General features: G+C 35.9%; 4 protein-coding genes and 2 long non-coding RNA genes across 6 annotated transcripts; 3 read left to right on the forward strand and 3 right to left on the reverse strand.

Annotated features, from left to right (window-relative positions):
- Positions 1 to 498: 498 nt before the first annotated feature.
- Positions 499 to 1,172, forward strand: LOC111454987 (auxin-induced protein 15A-like). The gene has a single exon (XM_023096489.1). It carries the CDS (start codon positions 738 to 740, stop codon positions 1,038 to 1,040), a length of 303 nt encoding a protein of 100 aa, XP_022952257.1. The 5' UTR covers positions 499 to 737; the 3' UTR covers positions 1,041 to 1,172.
- Positions 1,173 to 4,460: 3,288 nt separating this feature from the next.
- LOC111454993 lies at positions 4,461 to 5,086 on the reverse strand. The gene is made up of 2 exons (XR_002712527.1): positions 4,757 to 5,086; positions 4,461 to 4,626 (listed from the first exon to the last, which is right to left on the reverse strand). It is a non-coding gene; the product is annotated as an uncharacterized LOC111454993 (long non-coding RNA).
- Positions 5,087 to 5,707: 621 nt separating this feature from the next.
- Positions 5,708 to 8,928, reverse strand: LOC111454991. Its single transcript, XR_002712526.1, has 3 exons — positions 8,797 to 8,928; positions 7,694 to 7,772; positions 5,708 to 6,064 (listed from the first exon to the last, which is right to left on the reverse strand). It is a non-coding gene; the product is annotated as an uncharacterized LOC111454991 (long non-coding RNA).
- On the forward strand, positions 8,321 to 9,270 carry LOC111454990 (auxin-responsive protein SAUR21-like). The gene is made up of 2 exons (XM_023096492.1): positions 8,321 to 8,446; positions 8,554 to 9,270. The coding sequence occupies exon 2, from the start codon at positions 8,798 to 8,800 to the stop codon at positions 9,053 to 9,055; it is 258 nt and encodes an 85-aa protein (XP_022952260.1). The 5' UTR covers positions 8,321 to 8,446; positions 8,554 to 8,797; the 3' UTR covers positions 9,056 to 9,270.
- Positions 9,271 to 18,201: 8,931 nt separating this feature from the next.
- LOC111455291 (auxin-responsive protein SAUR50-like) lies at positions 18,202 to 18,808 on the forward strand. Its single transcript, XM_023096897.1, has one exon. It carries the CDS (start codon positions 18,229 to 18,231, stop codon positions 18,526 to 18,528), a length of 300 nt encoding a protein of 99 aa, XP_022952665.1. The 5' UTR covers positions 18,202 to 18,228; the 3' UTR covers positions 18,529 to 18,808.
- A 6,523-nt stretch (positions 18,809 to 25,331) lies between these two features.
- LOC111455254 (auxin-induced protein 6B-like) lies at positions 25,332 to 26,196 on the reverse strand. The gene has a single exon (XM_023096853.1). It carries the CDS (start codon positions 26,118 to 26,120, stop codon positions 25,668 to 25,670), a length of 453 nt encoding a protein of 150 aa, XP_022952621.1. The 5' UTR covers positions 26,121 to 26,196; the 3' UTR covers positions 25,332 to 25,667.
- Positions 26,197 to 26,200: the final 4 nt, after the last annotated feature.

Raw genomic sequence — 26,200 nt, forward strand, 5'->3', positions numbered from 1 at the left:
ACTCTAATATACTGCTACTATTTTTCCTTGGTTTTATATGTAAGTGGGGTCCTTTTTAGGATGTTTATTCTAGAATGGTATGGAAAATTTGGATACCAACATGTACAGTCACAGTCGCAACCAATTGCTATTAATCAGTCTGAGAACACACCCCATGTGATGATTCTAGCCATATGCTCTACTGTTCATCCCACAGTGGTAACCACATTAGCTTAGCCACATTTAGTACACTCTTCACCATTTACTGGTCACCTATATAGACATTTATCAGTCATAGAAGGAAATCTTCTTATTTCCATACCCTTATAACCAACAAAGTTCTTTTAGCTGGAATCGTTCCCATTGAAGTGAAATGTAATAGACAGAGCTATTAAATACGCTTAAAAGTTTGTTTCACAAGAAGGACAACAAGGGCCTTGAGTGCCTCTGATACGTCCATTATCCTAATAAAATTTTAGAGATTTGTTGAGCTCACTTCTCCAGTTGTTTTTGGGAGACAAAAGTAGGCCATGATGTGTATAAGGCTAGGAAGACACACCCATGTGATTGATCATAAGCTAATGCCTCTTAACCATTGAATCTCATCTTTCTTCCTTATCTCCAATCTCTACCTTTGATTGACCTAAGCTCTCATCTATATAAAGGTTATGCCATTTGGGTTCACAGCCAACAAGAGTCTCTCCATATTCCAATTCCCAAAAGAAATTTCCAAGTTATTTTCGGAGCATATTTGAAACATGGGTTTCCGTCTGCCTAGAATTGTTAGTACTAAGCAAAGTCTTCAGCGATCTTCATCGACAGGGAACGGAGCATCTCCAAAGGCTGTTGACGTTCCAAAGGGCTACTTTACAGTTTATGTTGGTGAAGCACAAAAGAAGCGTTTTGTCATTCCACTATCTTACTTGAACCAGCCTTCTTTCCAAGATTTGTTGAGTCAAGCAGAGGAAGAATTTGGATATAATCATCCAATGGGTGGCATTACAATTCCTTGCAGTGAAGACAATTTCCTCGATCTCACTCGGAGTTTGAATGACTCATGAACGAGGGAGATTAGTATCTAGAATTAGATTGTAGAGACAAATGATTAAACTGTACATACTTTTTGGAATGAGAGAACTTGATTCTTTGAATTGAAATTGTTCTACATTGTTCATAGCTCTCTTAATGATCTATCCTATAGTGCAAAACTTTTAAGATGGTTTGCTCAATATCTCAGAAGGAGCCTAATTATTATGATTATCAAAGTACCGATAATGTCTAATCAAAAAGCTGGACTGAGCTTATTACTCATAAATCTACCACAGATTTGTTAAGTCAGGAAACAGAAACATGTGCTATTGATTTGGCTGTGCTGTTCATTTGGCAGTAATAGATGGCCACCATATTTCCCTATCTTCATCTGAAAGTGGGGTCCTTTTTAGGATGTTCATTCTGGATAGTAGTGGATTGTAACCATTCAAGCTCACTGCTAGCATATATTGTCCGGTTTGACTTGTTACGTATTGTCGTAAGCTTCATGATTTTAAAATGCGTTTGCTAGGGAAAGGTTTCCACATCAGTTGGAGAGGTGAACAAAGTATTTCTTATAAGAGTGTGGAAACCTCTCCCTAGCATATGCGTTTTAAAACCGTGAAAACCGTGAGGCTGACGGCGATACCTAACGGGCCAAAGCGGACAATATCTGCTAGCTAGTAGTGAGCTTGGGTTGTTACAAATGGTATCAAAGCCAGACGTCGGGCAGTGTGCTAGCAAGGACGTTGGGCCTCAAGGAGGTAGATTGTGAGGTCCTACATGGGTCAAAGAGAGAAACAAAGCATTCCTTATAAGGGTGTGGAAACATCTCCTTAGTCGACACATTTTATAACTGTGAGGCTAACAACGATACGTACTGAGTCAAAGGGGGCAATATCTACTAGCGATAACTTATTTTAGATTATGCACTTGATTCAAATGAGGTTAGCACCCAATAGCTTTAGTGGGATCCATGTAGGGTTTTTCAACAAGTAATAAGAACCATGCTATTGATGATATATATCAGAAAACAGAAGCATGTGCTATACATAAATGAATAACATAGAATGCAACTATTTTTCCCTAGCTTTATTTGAAAGTGGGGCCTTTTTAGGATGTTAAGTTTGGAATGGCTGTGGATAATATGTTATGTTTTCACTGTTCATCCTGCAGTGGCACCCACAGTAGCAGAGTTTGTAGACTCTTGACTGTTATTGATCATCTATTTGTACACATATTATATGATTCCACGTTCATATCTAACATTTTTTGTGAAGCTTAAGTCTTCTTATGCAGAATTCAAGATCAAGAGAGTCAATATATGGCTATTAGGCTGCCTTGTGTAATGCATTTCAAGTATAGTTTTGGTCGAGTAGCTTCAAATTCTGCTGAATCTTTCTCGGACGACAGGAAATATTGTAATCTATGTAGGAGAGGAGGAAAAAAAGTGATAGTACCAAGGAAGAATGTAACCGTCCAAATCCACCGCTAGCAAATATTGTACTCTTTGGACTTTTCCTTTTAGGCTTCTCCACTTTAAAACGCGTATGTTAGGGAGAGGTTTCCACACCCTTATAAGGAATGTTTTGTTCCCTCTCCAACCGATGTGGGATCTCACAATTCACCCCCTATGGGAGCCCAGCGTCCTCGCTGGCACACCGTCCTGTGTCCGACTTTGATATTATTTGTAACACAGCTCAAACCCATCGCTTGCATATATTGTTCTCTTTGGGCTTACTCTTATGGGTTTCCTCTCAAAGTTTTAAAACGCGTCTGTTAAGGAGAGGTTTCCACACTCTTATAAGGAATTTTTTGTTCCCTCTCCAAACGATGTGGGATCTCACAATCCACCTCTCATAGGAGCCTAGGGTCCTCATTGGCACACCGCCATATGTCTAGCTTTGATACCATTTCTAACAGCCCAAACACATCGCTAGCAAATATTGTTCTCTTTGGGCTTACTCTTCTGGGCTTTCTCTCAAATTTTAAAATGCGTTTATTAAGAAAAGGTTTCCACACCCTTATAAAGAATGTTTTGTTCTCCTCTCCAACCAATGTGGGATCTCACAAAAAATTTGAATATGATCATTCGGGGGAGACCTCGCCCTTCACTCATCTCACTTCATATTATGGAAAAACTTAAAATTGAAGCATATTCATTTTCTTATTACTCAAAAATTGATTGACATAATATTGATTTGATGGCTTACAGATGTGATAGAAATTATATTGGCCAATTTGCCTTGAGCAGATTGAAGGAAAGCTTCCAAATAAGAACTTGACCTTCGGCTTATCTGATCATTACTTCAAATGTCCTGCAATTTGATGTCATAACTGAGAGACAAGAATGATAATCAGATGGCTCATCAATGGTTCGACCGCCGAAATATTAACTGTCGAAAAGTCGAACCAGCTGCTTCGGTTCTATGAGAGACAAGAATGATAATCAGATGGCTCATCAATGGTTCGACCGCTGAAATATTAACTGTCGAAAAATCGAACCAGCTGCTTCGGTTCAATGTCAACATATTAGAACTGATTCACAATTCATTGTGATTATTGATATATGAATGAAACTGAAAGTGGAAAGTATCTGGGTGCTAACAAAGAACTTCATTCCTTCATCCTTTTTTTTTTTTGTTCTTTTTTATTGTTCGGTCCACAGAGACATGCTTCGATATCCTCCATAAAGAAATATACGGTCATGCTTGTCCAGTGCATGTTGCCCATACCACGCCAAACTCTTTATTTGACTTCATGTTGTATTGTCTTACTATTGTATTTTCTGTTTGTAAGGCTCTTTGGCAAAATAATGTCTAGGCATGCCAGACCTGAATTGTCTCAAAATGTACTATAGGGGATGCGACTAGTTGCCAATTCTTCCTACTTGGAGTTCTAAGCTATTGTGTAACCTATAACATTGCTTTCAAACTTTCTTTCAAATCTTGTTGTTTAACTCTTTAAAAAATCTTTCTACCCCTATTCTCTAAAACTTTCTTCTCAAAACAGGGCTAGAGGCTTGAGTATACGTCTCTCAACCGTAGGCGACGCGATTCCGAATTGGCTTGACTCACTCAGTGCTGAGAATGAGTGCCGCACAATCGCTTATAAGAGAATGCGACTAGTCGCCAATTCTTCCTACTCGAAGTTATATGCTATCTAAGTCGTTATGTTGTCTTTCTTGCTAATAGCCTATAATATTGCTTTCAAACTCTTTAAAAAATGTCTCAGCCTCTGTTTTCTAAAACCTTCTTCTCAAAATGAGGCTAGAGTCTTGAGCATACATCGCCTAGCCGTAGGCAACACAATTCCAAAATGACTTAACTCATTCATATTGAGGGTGAGTGCCGCACAACCGCCAATCCACTACCAAGAATGTGCGATTGTGACACTCTACCCCCGCCAAAGAGTATATCCAAATAAAAATTCAAATATAGGCACTCAAGTTACAAAGTTATGGCATTTATTCAATTGTCTTTGTTTCTTTACATCCAAGAACATGCTAACAGTGGGATCTATCTTCTATTTCTATCCTGTACTGTGAACCTTGAGAATTTTATAAATTCTCTGCTAACATCAACAACCAACAAAGTTCCTTAGCTGGAATCTTCCTACCTGAACCAAAATATAAGACATAGCTATTTAATGCAAACAGAACTGTCGCACCAGAAGGACAACAAAGGCTCTTGAATGCCTCTAATATGTCCATGATGCTATTAAAGTGATAGAGATTTATTCAACTCACTTGGTGGTTGTCATCAAGAGACAACGGTAGGCCATAATGTTTCACATGAACACAAAATCATCATAATGGCTGTGAAGACACATCCATGTGATAGGTAATAAGCTAATATCTCTCATCTTTCAGCTATATAAACATCAAGAAATTGAGCTCACAATCACCTCGACTTTCCAACTTTTCGATTCCTTTCAAGGTCTCATACCATGGGTTTCCGCTTGCCTAGCATTGTTCATGCTAAACAAAGTTTTCGGCAATCTTCATCGACTGGAAATGACGCATTGCCAAAGGCAGTCGATGTTCCAAAGGGCTACTTCACAGTTTATGTTGGTGAGGTACAAAAGAAGCGTTTTGTCATTCTGCTATCTTGCTTGAACCAACCTTCATTTCAAGAGTTATTGAGTCAAGCTGAAGAAGAATTTGGATATGATCATCCAATGGGTGGTATCACAATTCCTTGCAGTGAAGAAACTTTTCTCAGTCTCACACAAAGCTGAAGAACTCATGAACCAGAAGGGCTGTTTTACAAACTAGATAGTACAGAAAAAGGATTAGAATAGCACAGAATGTAGACTATAACAATTTTTTGAATGGAAGAGCTTGATTCTTTGAATTGGAACTGTTGTACAGTGTTCATAATGGATGTGTGCCCTTATCACGATCACACTTTTCTTGACGGCGGACTTTGTGATTATGTGACACTCACTTCCCAATACCAAGTGAGTTAAGCTAATTTATATTCACGTTGTCCGTGGCCGGGCGACGTATGCTCAAGCCTCTGAACCTGATTGAGAAAAAAAAAAAATTAGAAAAAGGGGCGGAGAGATTTTGAAAGAGGGTTTGAAAGCAAGATTGAGAGAGATTGAAAACAATGGTATATAGCATACAAGCAAAATGCAAGACAATGACTTAAATAGCATATAACTTTTTCGGGTAGGGAGAAGGCACAAACTTCAAAGACATCGAGCATCATCCATGTTGAACTCGCCCAAAAATTCAGACAAAGGGCTACCCCTTTCGGGCTATTGCTACTAAAACTAATTTAAAACGGTCAAGTATCAAAGATCTCTCCATTTAACATGCATAATATATACTTTTGTTCATACACAATGAACGTATATCCCCCTGCAATCTAGCATTAACAAAACAGGAGCTTCCATATTTCAATTATCAAAAGAATTTTCCAAACTTTAATGATCCTTTCAGGCAGGAATTGGGGTTATCCCACTTGAATCAACCTTCATTTCAAGATTTGTCAAGTCAGGAAGAAGAATAATTTGAATATGATCATCCAATGGGTGACATCAGAGTTCCCTGCAGTGAAGAAACTTTTCTCAGTCTCACTCAAGAGTTTGAATAACTCACAACCAAAGAGATTGATATCTATAGTTTGAATAACTCACAACCAAAGAGATTGGTATCTAGAAATAGATAGTGCAGTAAAAAAATAGGATTAAAAAAGTACACAATGCAGATGGTAAGCATTTTTTTTTTTTTTATGTGGGAGAACTTGATTCTTTAAATTGAATAGGTTTCCATAGTACATATTAGACCTGCAACATGGTGTCAGAGCCTTCATAGCCGATTAAATTTTAAATTTGAAGTCCACTTGTCGATGTAGTTGCCGATCATTTACTGTGACCAAGACTCACCTTTCCTCTTGATTATTTCACCATGATGTTAGAAAAATCTCAAGTGGTTCTTCCAATCGTCAATTCTAAGATTCAGATTTGAAGTATTCAATAATAGAGGGTACCAAGGGCACCAAGGGCACCAAAGGAAGAAAATGAGGGGAAAGAACTAAGATTCCAAATTCGTCAAGGCCCAATTCCCCGATGGAAGAATTGGATGGTACCTTAAAATAGAATTGGTCAAGAATGAAATGTGTGATGACAAGAAAAAGAGGATAAACCCTCTGGTCGTGGGGAACAATCAGGAGTTCAAAAAATTGCTTCATGGAGTCACAATTGCAATTGCAAGTGATGGAGTTCTTCCAAACGTCAAGCAGTTCTCCAAGAGGAGTGAGTACGAGAGAAGCAAGTAATGCATGTGGAAGCACTCCAAAAGGAGTGAGCACGAAAGAAGTCAGCAACGCCCGTAGAAGTGCTCCGTGAGCACGAGAGATGCAAGTAATATCAATGGAAGTATTTCAAGAGGACTAAGCACAAGAGAGGCAAGTATGCCAATGGAAGTGCTCCAAGAGGATAGTAACTTATGTGCTCTTCACAGCTTCAACGGATAGTGCAAACAAAAAGACTTCACAACTTCCTACGTAATGAGTTAACATCCAAGCTAAGAATAAATGATATCTATTTCTCAACTTGAGGGGAGCATCAAAAGAATAACCTTAAGTTAAAGAGATATTTGTGTAATCCCATTAAATAAAGAAAGTAGTTAATCTATCTTTATTGTTAGGATGTATTTAAATTTATCGTTACCTAGTTCTAGAAATTTATTTAGATTTATTATTAGAAATGTATTTAGATTTATTGTTACCTAATATCTACCGATTTAGTTAGTCTACACACACCCAGAAAATTTAATATGAAAAACAACAGATCCAATATCTTTTCCTTTTTTTTCCTTGTGCATCCCCAACCCCCTCTATCTTTCATTCATTATTTCATACAACTCCCTGTTTGTATGGTACAATATAGTTGAATGAAAGCAAGAAAAGTAGGTGTTCTTACTCAGACAATCCTACACTAACAAAAACTTCTAATTGTAATCTATGACCAAAGCCCTTTCCTTCTACAATGATCATACACGAACATCAGCCAAAAACTGAGTTCAACAGTTCCTAATTCAAAGCTTAACAGAGCCTTTCATTCATGACCAGGAAACTAACCTAACCAGAAGACAAATACCAAATGGAAGGAAAAAGAAAATGGCCTCATTGACTACACATGCATCCATTAAAGTCTACAAGAAAAGCAAAGTTACCTCTTTCCCTTTTGCCAGGTAGAGCTTTCCATAATTCTCATGAGGTTCTGACATCAGCAAAACCATCTTTTTGAGAGTCCTGCCATGGAATTGTAAAAAATCCTTGCAATTCAGACACAGTCAAGTTAGAACCACCAGAAAGTAGTGGCTTATATTTCATTGTCTTGTAATGACTTCACGGGAAAACCTAACCTAATCTCTTCCTCTTTTTGTTTCCATGGATTATCCTCCCCCTATTAATTGCTGAATGACCCAAATCCACTCCCTTCTTCTCCTCTCTTGTCAAATTAGACAGCACATTTTGCCTTAGTTTTTTCTTTGCCTATCCTTCCGGTTTACATCCATGCCAAACTCTCCACATGTGAGATCCCACATCGGTTGTAGAGGGGAACACATTCCTTGTAAGAGTGTGGAAACCTCTCTCTAGTAGACACGTTTTAAATCCTTGAGGGGAAGCCCAGAAGGGAAAGTACAAATAGGACAATATCTGCTAGTGGAAGGCTTGGACTGTTACATGTAGTATCAAAGCCAGACATCAAGCGGTGTGCCAGCGAGGACGTTGGGTTCCTAAGGCGGGTGGATTGTGAAACATTTCTTATAAAGGTGTGGAAATCTCTCCTTAGTAGACACGTTTTAAAACCTTAAGGGGAAGTCCAGAAGGAAATGCTCAAAGAGGACAATATCTACTAGTGGTGGGCTTGAGTATACCACTGAAGACCGGTGGACCGACCATGTCTTTTACCCAAGGACCAGGTATCAAACTGTCCATTTCCAATCTTTAGGCAGCTCTCTACTCGCTAATTTCTGATGTTTGTAGGACACAAATGTTTGTCACCTAATGAACACTGTGATGTTTGCAGTCCCAAATCTTAGCTGCAAGTTGGAAGACAATTCCATGTGCATTTCATAATCCATTTCCCAACTCCATTGCCTCTTCACCGCTCAAAAGATCATTATAATTCTAACCTATATATACACATACTAGTTCTATTTCCTGAATCACAAAAACAAACCAACCCAGATCTTCCTTCAAAGTTCGAAAATCGCCCTCCGAAGCCGAAAATCAAAACAATCCACGAAATCAAAATTCTCGAGATACATACCATGGGATTCCGCTTGATAAACAGCCCTAGAAAATCGTCATCGACTGTTCCGAAGGGGTTTTTCGCCGTGTACGTCGGAGAGACCCAAAAGAGACGACATGTGATTCCGATTTCTTACTTGAAGCATCCGTCGTTTCAAGATTTGTTGAGTAAAGCCGAAGAAGAGTTCGGATTCGATCATCCGATGGGCGGCTTGACGATCCCTTGCAACGAAGATGTGTTCTTCGAAGTCACTTCTCGATTGGCGGCTAATTGTTGAAGACGAGAAACTGAAACAGCCATTCATAGATAGAATGTGAATCAACAATTTTGTATAGTAGAAATTCGATCCGTTTCCTTCCTCGTCCTCTTGAAGGACGATTTGCGAAAGGGAAGTTGTAGACTTGTTTAAAATTTGAGCGACTCAACGATTCGTTCTTCGTTATTCTGATCATACGCTATTTCATCGAAACTTCTTCTGAAGTTCATTCGAGTGTTTGGTATCATAATCCAGCATTTAATTCATGTAACAAGTCGGTTGTGTAAATACCGTATTTTGTGGACAATTCAGATGTATGATCCAACATTGAACTATGTTTTGAGAGAAAATGTTTGATAAGACCTGAGAAAAATCGTTGAAAACAAGTTCGAAAGAAAATATTACAGAAGTTACAAGCCGGAGTGATTATAATACTCGGTTAGGGAGCTTTAATGACTACTTGGTCTCGTACGGTACATTTTGAGATGATTCATGTCTAACAGACATGATTTCAATGAACCTCACACAAAAAAATATAATAGTCAAAGGGTTTGATATGACATGGACATGCAGTCATAGAACGTCCTAGACAAGCATGATCGTGACAGAAATATTTCTCGACCATTAGTGGGTTTGTGCCATTGTGAGTTGAGCTACGATACAAGGCCCAAGCTTTTGCAATTTCAAATTAATGCCATTGGCCCAATTGCCATGGCCTATGGTTCCTTTTTAACTCCCTATTTTCGAACCGAGATGTACGAGTTTCACCTTAGAGCTAACCATACTGTCCATCGAGAAGAAAAAAACATCTTGTTGATATAGGTAATGACTTTCAATTTTTTTAAGTATTTCTTAGTCATTCTATCTCCAGAATCTCTCTCGTTTGGATGTGGTCTCGGTTCATTCATGCATCCCTCGTTAACTCGAGTGTCACATTATCGATCTAAATAGGTAAGAAATCTTAATAATATTTTCCATAATAATTGTTACATTTTTAAATTACTAAAGTTTACGTGCACATTAATGTATCATTAATGATATATTATATTATATTTCATTAAATTTTCTATGATATTACCGACATATCGAGATTTAGCTCTATGCAGGTATCGATTTCTCGTGTTGAGGCCTGACAAATGGGTTGTCTAGTTCGATCCTTCCATTAATTACGGCTCGAATCTTGGTTAATTTATGAATGTCAATTTAGGGTTTTAAAGTCTACTTTCTCCACCTATCATTTTTCGTTCGATTTTATCCACGTACTTTTTCCTCTCGAGCCCCCTCGGAAAAAATCGGTTGATGATTACTTATATCAGACTGAACTAAGATTGAACGATTTTTAGTAAAATTATAATAAAATTGAAGCGAATCATGAGACATTTGAATTACTTTTATGACATGATTCGGTATATGAATTTACAAGTTTAGTCCCCGAACTTTTAAATTTAAATCTACTCAGTCTCTAAACTATAAAACGTGTTAAATAGGTTCTTGAACTTTGAAAAGTTTCTAAAACGTCTTTAAAACATATATTTCGTGTCCAATATAATTTTTAATTTATGTTCAGTATCTCGTTAATCTATTCAACATTTTTTTTAAAAATTTATTGATAGTGTAACAGCTCAAGTTCACCGCTAGCCGATATTATCCTCTTTCAGCTTCCCTTCTAAACCCTAAACCATTAACACGTCAGTTAGGGAGACGTCACCACACCCTCATAAGTAATTCTCCGTTCCCCCTCAAAGTTTTAAAACACGTCTGTTAAGGAGAGGTTTCCACACTCTATGAGTAATGTTTCGTTTACCTCTCGAACTAAACCCTAAACCGTAAAAGTTATTAAAACTTAGTAATTTTTAAACCCAATTTCAAAAATTTATAGATTAAATTTGTAATCTAATTTTTTTAACGATAAAAAAAAATAAAAATTATTATACTTTAGGGTCAAAATGATAACGTTGGTGACAAAAATCTAATGTCTAATCAATAAGACTAAATTCTCTCCCGAAAAGAGAATCTGAATTCCATCATTACCTTACAAAATCATGAAAATATTGAAAAAAAACTCGAATTTTCATCATTAGGGTTTAGAATAGATTTCTCGGGAATTTTTTTTTTACCTTTTAACCAACATCGAACATCGTAAAATTTTAATTTCATCAGACTAAACTACAGATATTTGAATTTTACGAGATCTATCCACACTCATTTTAACAAAAAGCATAGTAAAAATATTTATTAAAAAAATCCGTCCACATTATAAATATTCAAAATTTTCTATTATATCAAAAAATATTTACCATATATACTTATTGAACGTGCTCGTGTACCTATTACATTAAATTTTTATGACATCGTTTAAAATTATTTTAAATGAATGTTTCCACACTTATAACAGTCATGTCATGTATTTGATATCGTTACAAAATTTTAAAAATTTATAATTATAGATATTTCGATATATATATATATATAATAAAGAATATAGATGGGACATAAATGTGAATAAGTTTATAGAGTTGTCTTTACAATAAATAAGGAGAGGAAGAGGCTAACGTGGGCTTCATGTGCCAAACAAAAGTGTTGTCAACATCAAACCCTAAAGAAGCAAAATTTAATCTCCATTGCCCCTCTATCTCAACCACCGATTTTATTCGAATAAATACCGGGTCACCTTACAACCCTAATCAACGGATCGGGATTCAAATCTTTACTCTACATATAATTATACACCAAGAAAAGAGATATCTGTCATGATCGTATTGTTTAACCTTTTTACGACCACAGTCGACGAGTTTCTACTTCTCTCGAGAGCGTCGTTCAGATCTTGATCATGAGAATGTAATAACAATAGTAATAAAGATGACCCAAAAAACTCGATCAAACAAATTTACGGTCGGGTTCATTGTTTTGATTAAAAAAATTTACATCTCGAACAACTGGGTTGAGTCTGGAAAATGTCTCAACCTGACCTAACCTAATAACAGACACCCGATAAAAAAACAGAAACAGGAGTACATTTGCCCTATCAATTACGAACAAACACAAAACTACAAAAGCGGGTTTTTTTTTTTCGCTTTTTTTTTTAGATAAGAGAATGTGAGCCATAGAACATGGGGGACTTGGGGAGAGAAAGATGTAACTTTCAAAGTTTTGCTGTAAATGGAGCCACCCGAGCAAAGGCAGGGGTGGGGACGGGGACGAGGACGAGGACGATGTGTATCATTTTTGTACGTACCATTTTGAAAACGAGCTCCGTGTTCGGTTATATTTGTTCGATTTTGTGGCTCAAAATTCAGCATGACCATGTGGGAATCCTTTTTTGACAAAGCTTTTTGTTTAGAGAAAGTTTGATTATGAGTGTGGGGAAATTTTTTCACTGGTTTTTATGGATTTAGAACCCACCAAAGATCTTTTACAGACATATTTTCCTTTGCCCATTTCAATATGTCCTTATAATATGTTACATATATATATATATATATATTGCAATCTATCGATTTCATTCACGGGTTTACTGACGTGACGTTAATCATTTAGAATTGGTTCGACTTTTAATTCAAAATTGACGCTCGTCGTCAATTCACAACTAACGACTCTCTTGAACAACGTGTAAGAAAAAGGATATTTGTAACAGCCCGCTAGCTGCTAGCAAATATTGACGCTTGTTGTCAATTCATAACTAATGACTTTCTTGAACGGAGTGTAAGTAAACGGATATTTGTAACAGCCCACTCACCGCTAGCAGATATTGACGCTCGTTGTCAATTCATAACTGATGACTTTCTTGAATAGAGTGTAAGAAAAATGATATTTGTAATAGCCCGCTCACCGCTAGCAGATATTGACGCTCGTTGTCAATTCATAACTAACGGCTCTCTTGAACAGTGTAAGAAAAAGGATATTTGTAATAGTCCACCCACCGCTAGCAAATATTGACGCTCGTTGTCAATTCATAACTAACATCTCTCTTGAATAAAGTGTAAGAAAAACGATATTTGTAACCGTCCACCCACCGCTGATATTGTCTACTTTGACCCATTACATATTGTCGTCAGTCTCACGGTTTTAAAACGCGTCGGTTTCCACACTCTTATAGAGAATGTTTCGTTCCCTCCTTCAACTAACGTGGGATCTCATAATATTACTCAATTATGAAACCCTTTTAAACGAGATCAACTTTGTTTCAAATTATATATTTAAAAAAAAAAATCCGTACGATCTATCATTTCCTTTGTTAACATCTAAATTTATTAGGGATCGAGAGAATATTAAGAATACATTCAAAAAAATAAAAAACTTCGAGATATACCCATTTCTTGAGATCGAACGTTATCGTTGTTTAGATGACGTAGATCAGGCTGCTTGTTTCATAACAGGGTGGCAAACTGAAACATTCAGGTAGCTCACCTACAACCGAAACAAAACCCGAGCATTTCGTACTTTGAATCTCGTATCTATCGTACATTTTATACGTCATGAATATTTGCATACACATAGCTTTTAATTAAAAACTTAAAATAGGCACATTAATACCAACATAATGTACTATAAAGGAACCCCTCCATTTATTGAAATAATTGTGCCAGCTAGCCCTAATTTTTATTTTTATTTTATTTTATGAAGAGCTACAATATAGAGAGGGAGGTGACATTTATGTGGATAAATATTAATAATTTATGTGAATCCTACCAAATTTAAACAGCTAAAACTAATGATTTCAATCAAATATGAATTAGATTAGATCTTATTAAGAAATTTAATATAAAGTTTTTCGGTGTATTATTTCATATATTTATTACGAGACAACTCGAAAGTGCTTTTCATTCGAGATTATTTTGTTCGGGCATGATTTATAAGGGGGTATGGAGCGTCGAGTGACGTTGTTTAGCTCGTGGAGTCGTTTAATCTGGGTTCAGAAGTTCGTGTTTCCCTCAAATGATTTCTTTTTCATTTTTACATATTATCTGATTTAGGTAGTTCGGAATATTTTTCGGTTTTTATTTTAATTGTTTGGGGTGTTCATATGACTCAAGAACTCGAGAACTCGACAACTTAGACTACCCAACTCAAACCATAAAAATCGGGTTAGGTTGAATTTTTGAAAAATCGAAAGATTTGGATCACCAGATAAAGTTAAAAAGTTTGTTGCAAGTGAATTTGAGCTCGGGTACTAAATAAATTATGGTCGAGTTAGATAAGACCTATAACAACTCAAGGTCACCGCTAGCAGATATTGTCTGTTTTAGCTTGCTATGTATTTCTGTCAGCTTCACAATTTTAAAATACATCTACTAGGGAGAGATTTCCACATTTTTATAAGAAATATTTCATTCCTCTTTTCAACGGATGTGAGACCTCACAATCTACCTTTTGGTGGCCCAATTTCCTCTCCAACCGATGCGGGATTTCATAATCCACTCCCTTGAAGACTTAGCGCTCTTACTGGCACACTGCTCGATGTCTGGCTCTGATACCATAAGTAACAATCCAAGCCCACTACTAGCAGGTATTATCTACTTTGACCGTTACGTATCACTATCAGCCTCACGATTTTAAAACGCGTCTACTGGGAAAAGGTTTCCACACCCGTATAAATAATATTTTGTTGTGGGATCTCATAATTCACCCTCTTGGGGACCCAACGTCCTCGCTAGCACACCGCCCGATATCTGGCTCTGATACCATTAGTAACAACCCAAGCCTACTACAAACAAATATTATCCTCTTTAGATTTTCTCTTCCGAGCTTCTCCTTCAAAGACCTAAAAAACTCGGTTTGACATATTTCTATCTGATTCAAGACAAAAACTTTCTAAAAATTCCACTCGCAAATTATACAACGTCTATTTTAAAATATTACAATTTAAACGAGAGGCGAGATTCCAAACACGTCACACATCGATAGAACTATGAGCTGGGGTCGACGACTTGGTTAATTTTGGTTCATTAATGTTTTATCAAACATTATTCATTATTGATTCCATCATTTTGTCACATTTTACAACAGAAAACATTAATACAAAATACTGTTTGCTGACAATATTTGGTGTGAAGTTGTTTTCTTTTAGACTGACAAATTTAAAAACTATATATTAATTAATTTGTTCTATATTTCTCCTATTTATTGTCACGTTATGATTAAATTTTAAATTTTAATAATTGCAGCTTTTAATGCCATTCTAAAAATAGGACATTAATTTTCCGGTGTTGGAAAATAATACTTTTGGTTTGTTTGCATCAAACTTAGCCCGTACCGACAAGAAGCTGTCCTCGAAAGGAGATGAAATGTAGCCGTCCAAGTCCACCGCTAGCAGATATTCGCTTTGACCCGTTACGTATCGCCGTGAACCTCACGGTTATAAAACGCTTCTAGGGAGCGGTTTTTACACCCTTATAAGGAATGTTTCGTTTCACTCTCCGAGAGATCTCATAATTTTTTCTCAAAAATACCCCTTTATTCCACAGAAAAGCGAGAACTCAAAAGTCTTGTTTATGGTCTTCCTTCTCTTCTGGTTAATCCTGAGAGTCGGGGTCTTTTCTTATTTGGGCAGTCACGGGCTCTTTGAGGTCCTGCTAATGAGTTGTGGATGTAACTGTTATTTGATTCCGACAGCAAAAAATGTTCATGCCTCCTCTGTTCGGGCTGAAGTTCTACTTTCACATAAGAATCGACGAGCTTTTTCAAAAGATTCTAAGTACACTCGAAAGAACTTCGAAACTTTCGAAAAAAATTCAAAAATATCATTACCGTTAGTTCTAGATAGAAACCGTGAATACTTTGATTCAAAAATACCCTTGAACTTTCGAAAGAATATCAAAAATACCTTTAAACTTTTGATAAGAACTTCAAAAACACTTTTAAATTATTTTTTTTTAAAATTAAAAATACATTTACTATTAGTATCACGTCTCAAAAATACTCGTGAAATTCCCAAAGTAATATTAAAACGTTTGTAAATAATCGATGAAATGTTCGTTGTATTGCGAGACTTTCGCCCGAGCAGAGCCAAGGTCAAGCCGAATGACTTGGCCTAACATAGAGGCAAGTCGGATGTGTCGCAGACGATTGAACATGCATGCGCAGGCGGGGTGTGTGGTTGAACAAGCTTGGATTCCGCACAAGCGATGTTCGATTGGCGAAGACAAACCTCGCCTAAGGTTCGGCAAAGCCACAAAGCCAGGGCGAAAAATATACATAGGGCATAATTCCCTTCAAGGCTAGTCGTGAGCATGTCAAGATCACGACGCTGCACGGTAAAAAATGTAGGACCGTGACAGACGATAATAATTTTGTATTTTTTTAATATAATATTAACGATAAAATTATTTTTTTATTTTTTTATTTTTTTATTTACAAGGAATAATTGAAATGGAATAATTAGGTAACATGGGGGAAGATGAATAAATGAGAATATGAAAAGGAAAAGAGAAAAAAGGAATGGAAGGATATATTTGTCTTTATCACACAAAAAATAAAATAAAATAAAATAAAATAAAATAAAATAATATTAATAATAAAGATATAATCTATTTAGCCTGAAATTTCGCCTTAGAAAGTTGGAAGGTTCTCCCATAAACCCCACCTCGTCAATAAATCGCCCAATTTGATTTTTCAAACCCTAAATTTTTATTTTTTTATAAATAATTAAAAATTAATCTAATAATTAATTTGTTGACATTTTCTTTTGGAAGATTAATACTCCAACTAATTCCTTAATTAATTTGATGGGATTGTTCATTTTTAGACCTATTAATTGTTTAATAATTAAAATTTTTAAAAAATAAAAAGAGGGACAAAAAAGTAATTCAACATACACCCGAGAGATTCCAGATATGGCTCTTTTTGAGCTTTTCTTCTACGTTAGCACATACTATCCTATTTGGGCTTTCTCTTTCGGGTAGATATTGTCCTATTCTTTCCTTCCCTTCCACTGTTAGCAGATATTGTTCTATTTGGGCTTTTTCTTTTGCGCAGATATTGTCCTCCTCTTTCTTTCCCCCCACTGTTACCAGATATTGTCCTGTTTGGGCTTTCTCTTCGTGCGCAGATATTGTCCACTCTTCCCTTCCCTCCACTGTTAGCAGATATTGTCTTATTTGGGTTTTTTCTTTCGGGCAGATATTGTCTTATTTGGGCTTTCTCTTTTGGGTTTCCCCTCGTGAGAGATTTCCAATTCGTTCCCCTCTCCAATCGATGTAAGATCTCACCATCCACCCCTTTAGGACCCACTGCCCTATCTGGGTTTTCTCTTTATTGTCTTATTTGGGATTTCTCTTTTGAGTTTCCCCTCGAGGAGAGATCTCCACTTCGTTCCCCTCTCCAATGTACGATCTCACAATCCACTCCCTTCAAGACCCACTATCCTATTTGGGTTTTCTCTTTCGGGCAGATATTGTCCTATTTGGGTTTTCTCTTTCGTGTTTCCCTCTCGAGGAGAGATTTCCACCTCGTTCCCCCTCTCCAATTCATGTGGGATCTCACAATCCACCTTCTTCGAGACCTAGCGTCCTCATTGGCACACTGCCTCTTATCCACCCCTTTCAGGGCTCAGCCTCCTCACAGGCACATCGCTCAGTGTCTAGCTCTAATACTATTTGTGACAGCCCAAACCCACCGGTAACAAATATTGTCTTCATTGTGCTTCCCTTCAAGGTTTTTAAAACGCGTCTAATAAAAAAATGTTTCATTCCTATCTCCAACCGATGTGGGATCTCACATATATGATTCCTTAAGAAAAAATTAAAAGAATTGAGGTTACCACCTCCACCAATAACACGTACAGCTATTTTCAGTGGTTCAATCATAAGAACTCTAAAATTAAGCAGGTTTAGCTCAATACAAAACATGTTGAAATGACTCGGGTTAGTACGTGACAATAGAATTCACTCTGGGAAGCAACAAGTAGGTAACATAACATGGTCATGTCTCGAGAGATATAAGAAAATGTCGGGACCATCAAATACATATGAGAATCCTAAATATCAAGAGAGGAGGAGGAGAGAGAAGAAAGTGATGAAGAAAGCAGAGCCACAAAAGCAGAGGGACCCCATATGTCATTTGGAGGTCCAACAATGGCGACGGCACCCCATGGCCATGGCTCCCACCATTCCTCATCTCTCTCTCAGTACAACTTCCGTGCTCTCTCAATAAATACCTCTCCTTCCACTCCCAATCCCTTTCCAAATTTCCCCGCAATGCCGATTCCCAAGCCCGCCGCTCTCAAGCACATTGTCAAGCGCTGCTCCAGCTTAGGCCGGAAGCAAGACGCCGCCGCTACCGCCACCGCCTACGACGGCGTTCCCAAGGGACATTTCGCCGTCTACGTCGGCGAGAATCGGAGCCGATATGTCGTCCCCATTTCCCTCTTGACTCACCCCGATTTTCAGTGTCTCCTCCGCCTCGCGGAGGAGGAATTCGGCTTCCACCACCATATGGGCCTCACTATTCCTTGTGAAGAGGTGGTTTTCCGCTCACTCACCGCCGCTCTCAAATGAACCCACCACCGCCAAAATGCACAAATCCCTCCATTCTTTTTTATTCATAGTATTATTATTTTTTCCCTTTTAGAGGGGGTTTTTTTTTTTAACTACAGTTTATCACGTGTCGAACGTTTTTTCTTAAAAAAAAAAAGAACGGGTGTAGCTCAAAATGTGTTCGTAAGTACTACCCGATTTAGTTCTTTTAGTGTCGAGACAAAGACGATAGCTATTTTGACTTATGAGCTAAGCTCGGTGTAAAATAGGGTTTGTGTTTTTGTGTAAATATTTAGTAGCATGGGAGATTTTCCTCGTAGTGGTGGATTGGTTTCTTCGGACCCCTATGAGAGATTAAGGTAATAATATTATTACTCCGTCTTATCTTTTAAATTATGTTCATATTGAATATCGGTTAATTTACTGTTCCAGCTAAATTAATAAAAATATTTTTAAACTTAAAAAAAATATTAAAAAATATCTTCAAACGTATAAAAAAAATTAAAAAATATCATTATTGTTTGTTCGAGAGGTAAATCATTCCTTAAACTTTCAAAAATACATTTTCTTCTAAGAGCGTTTCCAAAATATCGTTAAATTTTAAAAAATTTCATTAATATAGTTAATTTTTTTAAAAAAAAACTTCAAAAATAATATTACCGTTAGTATCCCGTTTCAAAAATTCTAATGAACTTTCTAAAAAAGAAAATAATCTATGAGGTGTTGATAGACGATTTCCGCTCATATATTGACAGGTAAAAATAAAAATTTTAATTTTTTAGAAATTCAACTATATTAATAAAACTTTTAAATTTTAAAACTATTTTTTAAACAAAATATTAATGGTTTTCATCTTAAACTCACCAAAATTAATAATAACACTATTTTCGAATTTTTTTTAAAAAAAATTAAAATTTAAGAATATTTTTTTGAGACAAAATACAAAATTTATGAATATTTATTTAATAAATATCAAAGATCTTGTATTATTAGAATTATTATTATTTTTTTAAAAAACCCCAAAATTACAAGAAAAAAAAAATAGTGTATTATTATTATTATTTATTTATTTTAGGGACAATAATGTAAAGAGACAATAAAAGAAACTTATTTTAACCTTTGTTTTAAAGAGTCGGTGGAGGAAATTGATGTTGTTGATCAATTCCCACCAATTAAGCCAATGATTGTTACTATTTTCCATTTTTTTTAAAATATATTCTTATTTTTGACTTATTCGCTATCTTCGACTTCAATTTTCGTTACTCCATGACGTCATATGCTTGAAGCTAACTTGTACGCTACTACACGTAACCTAAAATTACACCTCTATGACAGAACATCATAAATGAAATCAATGAAGGACGGTAGCTCGTTTCCGTAATGCAGGGGTTTTCTAATTCCCGACGATCTTAATAAATAAAAACGAATCAACCCGAACCAACCTGAACTAACCCGAACAGAATTCAGTGGACGAACGTTTTTTTCGAGGACGAGATATTAAATAAAATCGATGAACGTGTGGTGTTGGAAGCAATTAGTTTTACATGGGGGACTGAGTTTGATAGAACAAATCTCTGCCATTTTCTTTATAGAATGAGAGGACCATTGGCCTTAGGGTTTGTGCTTTTCTTGCTGGTCCTATTGTATTATTTACTTCCTCACAATCACACACTTACTTTTATTTCCGTCCACAAAAATTTCTTCTTTTTTTTTTTTTACCATAAAAATTTCGTTTTCACTTCTTTGAAACATTCTATTTTATATCGACCGGAAGGTTTTCAGTTGAAGTTAAATAGTAGGATGCTTTTCGTCGTGATATTATGAACATGGGCAAATCTCTCAATACCGAACTTTTAGGGTTCGACCTACCTAGAGAATGAAATTGAAAAATTACATCCCGACCCAGATATAAAAATCGAATTTTTAGTTGAAATACAGCTTGATATTAAGCTCTGAGTTGAAAGAGACACAAGGGATCAATGATTCTTATTCCTCTGAGTTAAAATACAGCTTGACATTAAGCTCGAGTCACACAGGGTCGATTAGAGAGGGGAACGAGTGCTAGCGAGAACGTTGGGCCCCAAAAGGGGTGGATTGTGAGATTTCACATAGATTGGAGAGAGAAACGAGTGCCAGTAAGGACGTTGGGTCTTGAAGGGAGTAGATTGTGAGATCCCATGTTAATTGGTGAGGAAAACGAAGCATTCTTTACAAGGGTGTGGAAGCCTCTCCCTAACAGACACGTTTTAAAAATTTTGAGGGAAAACCCAGAAAGGAAAGCTCAAAGAGGACGATATCTGCTAACAGTGAACTTGGACTGGCTTAGAAGATCCATGACGTACTTCTGCTGAGTTAGATACATACCCACTTTTGAATATTTACATAAAATCGAGACATCGATATTTAAAACATTAGTTCATATCATAATTCAACGATAAATGACGTATACTTCTTGGTAAACGGGAATTAAATAAGATGGGGACAAGATGTCTAAAGCAATTATGCTTTAATTGCAAAAAAGGGTCCTCACAAGTCTATCAAATCAGTTTTCAGATCAAAAGTGCTGGAAATTTTATTATTATGCCCTTCTTATTTTCCAGTTGTCTTCATGTTCTTTCTGCATTTTTGTCTATCCACCCATTGTCCCACCTCAAGTACACACCCTTTTCAATCAAACCATTTAAAAGACAACACCAAAAACTCGGATCGGGTTGAGCTACCACTGTTTATTTCAGATGTTCATGTCCTGAATTCGTAACCCTGATCGTTAAATAAGTTGATCGAGTTCAATTAGGGTTGTTTAGTTCATATGTTTATGTTGGGGAATTCGTAACCTTGATCGTTAAATAAGTTGATCGGGTTCAGTTAGGGTTGTTTAGTTCAGAAGTTTATGTCGTGGAATTCGTAACCCTGATCGTTAAATAAGTTGATCAGGTTCAGTTATGGTTGTTTAGTTCAGATGTTTATGTCGTGAAATTCGTAACCCTGATCGTTAAATAAGTTGATCGGGTTCAGTTAGGGTTGTTTAATTCAGAAGTTTATGTCGTGGAATTCGTAACCCTAATCGTTAAATAAGTTGATCGGGTTCAGTTATGGTTGTTTAGTTCATATGTTTATGTGAAATTCGTAACTCTAATCGTTAAATAAGTTGATCGGGTTCAATTAGGGTTGTTTAGTTCATATGTTTATGCCGTGGAATTCGAAACCCTGTTCGTTAAATAAGTTGATCGAGTTCAGTTAGGGTTGTTTAGTTCAGATGTTTATGCCGTGGAATTCGTAACCCTGATCGTTAAATAAGTTGATGGGGTTCAGCTAGGGTTGTTTAGTTCATATGTTTATGTTGTAGAATTCGTAACCCTGGTCGTTAAATAAGCTGATCGATCGAGTTTGTAAAACTGATATTATACCGAACATGCTAATTAAATCTGAAACCCTAGCATGTGCTAAAAGGGAAAAAGAAAAGGAAATCGAGCTTTTGAAACGTGTGACGAGTTGAATTCCAAGTCAAGCATGACACCTAAAAAATATAAAATTTGATGGGGTTGGTTAGAGTTGGATAAGGTACTTAATATCATTATATGTATTGCATGTGCTTCTATCTACCTTTATTTGACTCTCGGCCTTTTATTGAGCTAATCAAGCTTGATTTATTCGAGAGAGATTTTCGGTTTTAGGGTTTGGGTAGCAAAACCGACCCTACAAAACTTTAGACAATGACCCACAATTGTAAATTATTTTCAAATTTGTTAATTTTAAAATATACTCTTCTATAATTCAATATGAACAGTATGTGACGAACAGACTCGGGAAGGGCAAGAACTAGGACTATTGTTTCTATCGTGATAGAACAGTCCAAACCTGCCATTAGCAGATATTGTCATCTTTAGGTTTTCCCTTCAAGGGCTCTCTCGTAAACTGATAGAATAAACCAGAGTGACAAATATGTTAACTCGAACAATTGGATTGGATCTAAAGAATGTGTTAACTCGACCCAACTCAGCTCATGAACACCTCTATGGATTACGTATTATCTTAACGGGTTGAGAAGATTGAAACTTTTAAAACCGTAGAAACGATGTCGAAAATCAAGACGCTTTGGTTTGATTTAAAATATATAGAAATGAGAGAGATGGGTAGGGTATCCCTTGTCTATGCTTTCCATCTCTCTTTCTTCATAATTTCTTTCTCTTAGTCAACCTTTGCATGCTCTTCTTCTCTTCTTTTTCTACGTTCGTCTATAATAGTTCAAACCCGTATGAGATGGATTACGGTTACGGTCATCTATAATAGTTCAAACCCATTTGAGATGGATTAGGGTCGGGTAGTTCGAGTCATATGAACACTATTTCCATTCATTCGCTCTCCTCTCCAATCGACGTGGTATCTCACAATTCTTCACCCCTTCAGGGTCTAGTGTCCTCGCTGGCACTCATTTCTTTTTCCAATCGATATGAGAACCCCACAAAATCCACACCCCTTCGGGACCAGCATCCTTACTGGCACACCGCCTCATGTCTACCCCCTTTAAGGAAGAGCCTCCTCGTTGGCACGTCGCTCCTAATGTCATCGCTAGCACTCATTCCTTTTTCCAATTGATATGAGACCCCACCAAATCCACCCCCTTCGGGGCCAGCGTCTTTACTGGCACACCGTCTCATGTCTACCCCTTTCGAGGAAGAGCCTCCTCGTTGGCACATCACCCGGTCTCTAGCTCTGATACCATTTGTAACGACCCAAGTCCATCACTAGCAAATATTGTCCTCATTAGGCTTTCCCTTTCGAGCTTCCCCTCAAAATTTTTAAAACGCATCTTGAGGAAGAGGGTTCCACACCCTTATAAAAGGTGTTTCGTTCTCGTCCGAGTGTCCTCCAAAGTTTAAAGGATTCAAAAGGGGCCTCCAAAAAAGGCTTAGATTCATAGCTTTTGAAGGGAGAGGGTCATACAAAAGCCTCAAAGCCCAACATCTAGAGGCCTAACACCTCATTTAATCTTAATTAAATCAAACCCTAATTAATATGCTTTATATATTCCCATAAAGTGGGACTCCCAAATGGACCCACTAAATCCTACGTGGCAGCTCATCATTGGCTTAAACCTTAAGGATATTATTTATTTAATTTATCTTGCAATAATTTAGGAACATTTCAATCAGCCTGTCAACCTAAAGCTTATCTCCAAAATTAAAATCATAATCAATCAAATTACCAAAAAAAAATTAAATTAATTAAATTAAATTAAATTAAATTAAAAAGAAGCTTATCTCCAAAAATCAATAATTCAATACCTTTCATTAAAAAATTGGGCATCACTTTTTTTAACTTTTTTTTTTTTATTAACTTATTTACGAAAATAATTCTTTAGCTGTCTTTAGCGTCGATGATGACATCGTGAAGTGAATTTATAGCTGATGTTATTTGTAAACGACCAATCACGTTCTCACGTTCTTTTGTTGTATAATTTTGAAAATTCTACGCATAATTAGATAACGAAATGAAATGAAAATGACGTAAAATTGTTTATATAATTGTAATAAAACAAATTAAAAAGCAATAGTTAATATTAAAAGTATGATTAAGACAACTATTTCTCCTTTAAACAAAATTTTATTATCTAATATAAAATATAAATTTGAAAAATATTACTAAATAATTATTTTAAAAAAAAAAAAATTATATTATCCAATGATATTTCTTGTGTTACGTAAATTATTAAAAATTGGTAAATGAAAATTTTAAAACTATAAAAATGATTCAAAGTTAGTTTGAGAAATAAATTATTTTAAGTAAAACATTTAAATTCAAATTCTAAAAAAAAAAAAAAAAATTAGTGTTTAATTAAAAATTTCTTCCAAAATTACATAATACGTGGAAATGACCGAAATATCCTTACAAAAATCTTTACTTTCTCACGATCGTTGTAGACAACCATTACCAGCCACCAACGACTGCTATCGACAATCATCTTGTCGTATTACTAGCAAATGCCACTGTCCACTGTCGTAAACAAATCACCTCGTTTGTGATACAATAAATAAAAACAAAATAATAAATTTATTTAGAAAATAGAGACTCGAAAAGGGAAGTCAAGTTCATCAAATACTATAAAAATAAACTTAAAATCTCTGTAACGAGGGCTCTTTCTCGTAATTCTCTACGTACAAAAAAAAATTGGATCAAAGACGAAACTTTTTATTTTTAAAATTAAGAAGTGTTTTAAGAATTAAGGTATTTTCTATAATAAATTTATATTAAGAAAAATAAAAAATTATATATATATATATATATATATACTAACAATTAATTTATGAAATGAAAGAAATAATTAAAAAAAGGAGAGAAAATGAGTTAGTGGTTTCCAATGAGATGGCTTCCAACACCATAAATAATAATAAATAAATAATAAAAGTTGTCTTTTAAAAGAATAATAATAATACAAAATTCAAATATCTAACTTTTTAAATAATTTTTATTAAATTATAAAAATATCGATGTAGATATAAATATGAACTTTTAATTTTTATAAATATTATCAATATAATTAAAAATTTAACAAAATTATTTAAATAAATAATTAAGTTGATTTTTCTTCAAACTATATCATAGACATTGTTATAAATATTTACATACACAAAGATCAATTAATAATTTTATTTATGTAGATTAAATAAAAAAGTAATTAAAATTTCAATTTAAAATTAAAAAAATACCAAGAATTTAAATTTAAATTTATAATTTAATTTTAAATTATAACAAACTTAATTAACTTAACAATAATTAACATAAAAATATTAAAAATTATAACCAATACATTTAAATAACAATAAAATTATAAAATTATTGACTTTTTCATATAAATTAGTGAGAAATGGGCAACCCATATACAAGAAGTAATCCCGAACCCGACCCGTTCGACTCGAGCTGACTCAATACCCGAGCGATCGAGTTGACCGATTTGATCGAGTTAACTGATCTCGCTTATCCAATTTTTTTTTTATATAAAAAAAAAAAACAAATATATTGTAAATAATAATTCCCTCTTTTTCATTCAAATCAAATTTCAAAAGAAAAAATAAATAAATAAAAAAGTTAGTCCAGTGAGTCCAGTTGAACTCGGCCGAGTCACCAGCCCGAGTCGCGATCTTCTGTTAGTCCCCTTTGATTTAGCAGACTGATTTATCGGCGAAGTCAAAAAGCAACGGCCGAGATTCACGGAGGAGACTACTCGGAGAGTCGACGTGGCAGCGGCGGCAAAAATCGGGGAGATTCAAGAACCGACCAGACTCGGACCGGGAAACGATTCGAAGAACCTCTTCGAAAACCGACTCGTCACAAGGAATCGCAAGAGGACCTTGGTTCGCGAATCCGTACTCTTCTTCGGCTTGCAAGAGAAGCTTCTTGAAGATCGGATGGTTCAAGTACGTCGCTCGAACAACGAACCGTCTACAACTACTTCCGACGCAGACGGCGACATGGCCGGCCGGAACATCCGACGGAGTATCACCGGCGGAGCGAGAAGAGGCTGTGACGCGAGCTTTCCTCCGCCACCGCTGCAGCATCTGGCGGATACTGACGATGCGGCGGATGTTGTTGGATTTAGCGATTCCAGTGGACATTTTCTCGGATTTGGAGAGTTTGATTTTCTCGGGAAAGTGAGGGAAAATGGAGCGTCTGTTTTGGTTTGTTGGAGGCTTTG

This window comes from Cucurbita moschata, unplaced genomic scaffold (assembly GCF_002738365.1).
Source record: "Cucurbita moschata cultivar Rifu unplaced genomic scaffold, Cmos_1.0 Cmo_Scf00017, whole genome shotgun sequence".
NCBI lineage: Eukaryota > Viridiplantae > Streptophyta > Magnoliopsida > Cucurbitales > Cucurbitaceae > Cucurbita > Cucurbita moschata.

What these genes read in the sequence shown, in the direction of transcription:
- LOC111454987 (XM_023096489.1), top strand. Translation starts at nt 738, where the DNA reads ATGGGTTTCCGTCTGCCTAGAATTGTTAGTACTAAGCAAAGTCTTCAG.
- LOC111454990 (XM_023096492.1), top strand. Translation starts at nt 8,798, where the DNA reads ATGGGATTCCGCTTGATAAACAGCCCTAGAAAATCGTCATCGACTGTT.
- LOC111455291 (XM_023096897.1), top strand. Translation starts at nt 18,229, where the DNA reads ATGCCGATTCCCAAGCCCGCCGCTCTCAAGCACATTGTCAAGCGCTGC.
- LOC111455254 (XM_023096853.1), bottom strand. Translation starts at nt 26,120, where the DNA reads ATGTCCACTGGAATCGCTAAATCCAACAACATCCGCCGCATCGTCAGT.